Source organism: Lactuca serriola, chromosome 8 (genome assembly GCF_051521515.1).
Source record: "Lactuca serriola cultivar US96UC23 chromosome 8, Lser_US96UC23_V15, whole genome shotgun sequence".
Lineage (NCBI taxonomy): Eukaryota > Viridiplantae > Streptophyta > Magnoliopsida > Asterales > Asteraceae > Lactuca > Lactuca serriola.
The window spans coordinates 174,262,149-174,267,495 of NC_136415.1; the positions used below are offsets into that span (position 1 = coordinate 174,262,149).

The window sequence follows — 5,347 nt, forward strand, 5'->3', positions numbered from 1 at the left end:
TGTATTATTAAATACTTCATGTATCAGTTAATATTTCAAAAAAAAAAAAAACATTTTAATCATTCGGAAAAAATTATATTATATTATATATACATTTTTCTATAGAACAGTACCCCTTTGACAGATTTCCTTCCGTTACCAAGACTTTTTTATGTTCGTATTTCGATTTACTCACGAATCAAAAGTGAGATGGTCTTATTTTATAAATAGTGGATAAATAGAGGATGGAAATGTGGTGATCGATTGTCTATAATTGTCAAGAAAAGTTAGGGGGATAAGTGGATGGCTATGGACAAGCAGTTAGCGGGTAAACGGGGACCAAAAGTATGAAAAACTCCACACCAAATCCTCTCCCTCCTCTTGAATTTCATGTCTCTTTCTTGCAAAGGAACGTATGATGTCATTTTTCATGTGTATATTCCAGCGGAACTTCTGAATGTTTACGTTCGTAAAAGTAATCTGTTTGCAAAGGAGTTTAACATCATCAAAATGGGGAAGAACATGCAACATAAGGATCCACCAAACATGCAGTTACAGACTGCTAATTCGGGAGGTATTAATAAAATATTCCATGCACTTAATCGCCGTCACCGATGGCAAAACGTCCGGAAAACTCTTCCGGATAAACGGAAAGGTTCTGGAAAGCATATTATAGGTGAGTATTATATGATTTCTTTATAATGTTAGATTTATCTCCTATCTTTGCGTTTAAAACCGATCTCATAATATGAATATAGAATTAGGAATGCATGTTTCCGACGTAAATATATGTATTTGTTCATTATATATCGTAATTCCATGCATAGAGCTACCCAAAATTAACGTCGATGTGGTTCGTTCCAAAATATTCCAAATTTGTGCAGATGGGGAAACTATCGAACATGTAGCCACCACAAGTCAAGCACGTCAAGTGCAGGGTAATCATAAAAAGAACAAATCCGAAGTAAGTGAATCAAGATCGATCATGGTGATGTTTGATTGTAGCCACTCGCAGTTGATTAATATCTACTTTTTTATATGTTTTTTTTAGATAGAACATTCAGGCACAGAAGCTGGCCCCTTGGCATCTAAAGCCTCCAAGAAATTTCGAATAAGATCTCTGATCTCAGACGAAATGATCAAACGAAGGAAAAAAACTTCACCCCGTCGACGCTCTCCCTCGCCGACACGTTCCCCAAGTAAACGAAACGATAAAACTCCAACAAAAGTTACTCAAAATAATTGTGAGAGTCCATCAACCATGAAGAAAAGAAAGTGTAATATCTGTGCTGCGATGTTAACTGTGAGTTATCTGAGACAAAAGGCTCAAGCATATGAACACCAGAAAAGCTTGGAAAATCGAGATCAAAACCAACAACGTACTTCAACGGAAATGTTACGGAAATCCTCAAATGGTCGCAACAAAGGACTAACAAAGTCTTTTTCCTTCCCCATACTACGTGGATTAACGAAAAGAAAAGATTCCGAGATAGAAGAACTTAAAAGTAACTTGAGAGCTTGTAAAGATAAAGAAACTACCAAGGAGAAATTTATATTACCAATGAATCAATGGAAGGATGATACCCTGTTTCCAAAACCGATGCTAACTAGGCCAGCATCTTTCAAAAGCCCCTCTTCACGCTCACAAAAGGAGAACCACCAAACTACCAATCAATCCAAGACTCTTAGACAAAAGATAGGTAGAGTCATGAAAGAGAACAAAGAGAGTCGTGATAGTCGAGAGAGTCGAAAGAAGGAGAAGCGAAGGATTCTTATGGATGCAGTTTTTCACAAGATTCCTTATGGTAGAAGGAATTCGAAAGATCCTAAAAAAGTTAGCCCCGAAAAGATTAAAAGCAATTCCACCACTAGTAGCACAGGAAGTCATCGAATGGCTGTTGTTGACAACGCAAATCTTAAAAAAAATGCATCCACTGGTGAAGCAATGAGCAAATACCGAAAACTATTAAGCCAAACATCTATTAGAGAGGACAAAGGTCATATCAATGATCACAAACCAAGGTTGTGTGTAGCTGGAGATGTTTCTAGTGGCACAAATGAGAGAAAAACACTCAAAAACATTCACTCATTACCTGCTATTAGTCCCTCTGATTTCACCCAAAACCAAGAGTTTCCAGTTAAAACTGAAATGGAAACGCAGCAAAGTATCGTCAATGCAATTGTTGATGATCAAAAGTCGTTAGATCATTATGCATTTACAGCCAAACTATCTGTGCCTACTCCTGCTATACAAAATCTAGTCAAGGAAACCAAATTAATCGACAAACATGGGACAGTTGGTAAAAATTCTGGACTAGGTCTAAGTACTTCCGATCATCAAGAAAAGAACGACCCCCAAAAGGAGCATAGTTCAGCTGTTGAAACTGCAACAAAGCAAACAAAATTACATGAAGAAGATGAGGTCGTTGATGGAAATCCAGGTTTAAGTACTTCTGATCATCTAGAAAAGATCAACCACCAAAAGGAGTCTACTGCTGCCATTGAAAGTGAGGTCAAGGAAACCAAACTAGTTGAAAAAGATGAGCACGTAGATGAAAAACTTGTAATGGGTTTAAATTCTTCTGATATTCACGAAAAAATTGACCATAAAAAGGAGACTACTGCAGCCGAGGAAACTGAATTAGTTGACAGAGATGATGATGACGTTAAAGAAAATGTTGGAGTGAGTTTAAATACATCAGATCATCAAGAATATATCGATAACCAAATGGGGTCTAGTGCTGCTAATGAAAGTGAAACCAATGAAACCAGTTTAATTGAAAAGGATAAGCTGGACATTGAAGATAATCTTGATGAAAGTCTTAATAGTTCTGTTCATGAAGAAAAAACCGACAACCTAAAAGAGGCTACTAAAGAAAGTCCAGAAATTGAGGTTGAACAAGATAAGTCCTTTAATGAAATTCTTGGAATGTTCAAAACGGTTGAACAAAACAAACTAGACGAGGAGAGTGAGCCTACTTTACAAAAACTAGTGATCAAGGGCACAACAGATGACAAAGATCAGGGTATTGATAAAGACCTAGAAGTTGGCGAAAATACATTGGATCATGATCAAGAAAATGAAAGCTCACCATTAACCTCTGGTCCCGAGGTTGAAGAGTTGATGCAAGATTCAATACTTGAGTCACCATCTCTAATTGACATACCACAATCTCCATTGGAAGGTATTCTTCATTTATGGTATCATTTTTTTTTTTTTTGGATCACATTGAAAATGTCTTCTTGGGTTAGGTTATTTCACAATAACAATATCACTCATCATGGGGTGGAAATTTTTTAAATTTTATCAAGTCTTCTCAAAAAGTCACAATCTATATATATATACCTAACATGAATCTTGTCGTCTACATTGATGCTTACAGAATTTTCTGATGAAAACCAACAATACTTGTTCTCTATTGATGATCAACCATCTACCTCAGACCAACCATCTATTCCTAACAAAAGACCTAACAATGAAAAACCTATGGCCATGAGTGTAAAGAGTAGAGTGAATGATAAGAAGCAAAGAAATGGATTTTTACACTTGGATTTAGACTCAGTCAAGGACAATATCGAGTTCCAATTTGTTAAAGAGGTGATGGAGAGATCAGGTTTTCTTGACAATGAAGTTCTTGGAGAATGGTATTCTAGCTACCAACCAATTGATCCTTTATTATTTGAGGAAGTGGAAGCTACTTTCCTTCAAACAAACAATCTTGAAGAGCTGGATTCCATGAAGGATGGGGAAGCTGCTCAAAAGATCATCAACGACCATCATCTTCTTTTGTTTGATTTAATCAATGAGGCTTTACTGGAGATTCATAATAAAACGTGCACTTTTTGCCCAAATCCATTGATTTATGGTTCAAAGGTTCGCCCAATGCCTGTAGGATACCGTGTTCTGGAAGAGGTATGGGATATTGTTAATATGTACCTGAGTTGGAGACAAGATCTTCAACCGTCATTAGATGATGGAGTATTGAGCCGTGATTTGCAGAAAGGGGATGGTTGGATGAACCTCCAGGCTGATGCAGAGTTTGTAGGCATTGAACTTGAAGAGATGATTGCTGATGATCTGTTAGATGAGCTTGTTTTTGATGATCTATTGATGTAAAGAGACAATTTGTTTATACGAATAAAAAGCTAATTGGCGTATCTTTGTTTTGTCTAAAAGATGCACCGAGATGGTGTAGGATCTCTCTTTCACTACACACTTACACAAAACATAGATTGTATACAGACAAAAGGATTTGAAAGAGCGTGTTATGTATGGGTTATTGATTTTTGAGTTTTGCATATTTATCATGTGGCTGTTCTTTGTCATGTGCCAAGATTTCAAAATGTGGAATTATCCTTTTGGTTGATGATATTTTACGCCAATGATAAGTTTAGTATTGCTAGGAAAGCGGCATTAATTTGCATGAAAGGTAGTGCAAGGGCAATTAGCAATTCACATGCAATACGACTCATAGATAACAATTCATGTTTTAGCATCCAATCACTACTAGACAAAGGAGAATAAGTTATTTAAAAAAAAAAAAACAAAAAAGAAAAAAACAAAAACAAAAACAAAAACAAAAAAAAACAAAAACAAAAAAAAAAACAAAAAGAAAAAAAACAAAAGAAAATTTAAATAACGTGAGTCGTAGCTTGGCAGCAAGGTCAAAGTTAAGCATTGGCGAGCCATGTTGTTTTTAAGACGTGATCTGTAACACCGTAAATTTCAAAACAATTCTTCGCGTTTTATAAAATCATAATTCATAAAACATCATTGTTTGAAACTCAATTCATAACATATATCAATCCCAAGATCTCATAATATAAAAATCTCGTGTGTGTACTGATGAAGTCGGCGCCTTTCCGCGATCCTCACTAGTACCTGAAACACATAACATAAAACACTATAAGCACAAAGCTTAGTGAGTTCCCCAAAATACCACATATCACACATATTAGCCACTCGAGGCTATAATTCTGTGGGTCCGTGCACCCAAACTCTGTGAACCTTCAGGTTCTAACTCTGTAAACATGAATAACATAAATCACATAGAATAATGCAGTGCAACACATAACACATATATAGCATACAAACACTGTATCACATAACTCTAGTTACCTACTCAAGGTAAAGTATAGTGAGAAGACTCACCTCGGATATCTCAGTAAATCTCTGACTCGGTAAACTCTGGTCTAGCCCCTGCCTAATCACATGAAATAAATATTCTAATTATCACAACCTTCAGGGCTAGGCTAATCTCTTTCTCTCTATTCATCCTCTAGGAAGGGTAAAAGACTATCCTACCCTTCTAATGACTCTAAGGTCCAAATATTGACTAACCCTAAAAGTCAACGGTCAACCTTGACC

The 5,347-nt window shown here is 36.2% G+C and overlaps 1 protein-coding gene across 1 annotated transcript; it reads left to right on the top strand.

The window, feature by feature from the left end:
- The first annotated feature begins 311 nt into the window (after positions 1–311).
- LOC145069309 (uncharacterized) lies at positions 312–4,250 on the top strand. The gene is made up of 4 exons (XM_079016247.1): positions 312–655; positions 864–943; positions 1,031–3,164; positions 3,363–4,250. Exons 1-4 carry the CDS (start codon positions 370–372, stop codon positions 4,094–4,096), a joined length of 3,234 nt encoding a protein of 1,077 aa, XP_078872373.1. The 5' UTR covers positions 312–369; the 3' UTR covers positions 4,097–4,250.
- The last annotated feature ends 1,097 nt before the right edge of the window (positions 4,251–5,347 follow it).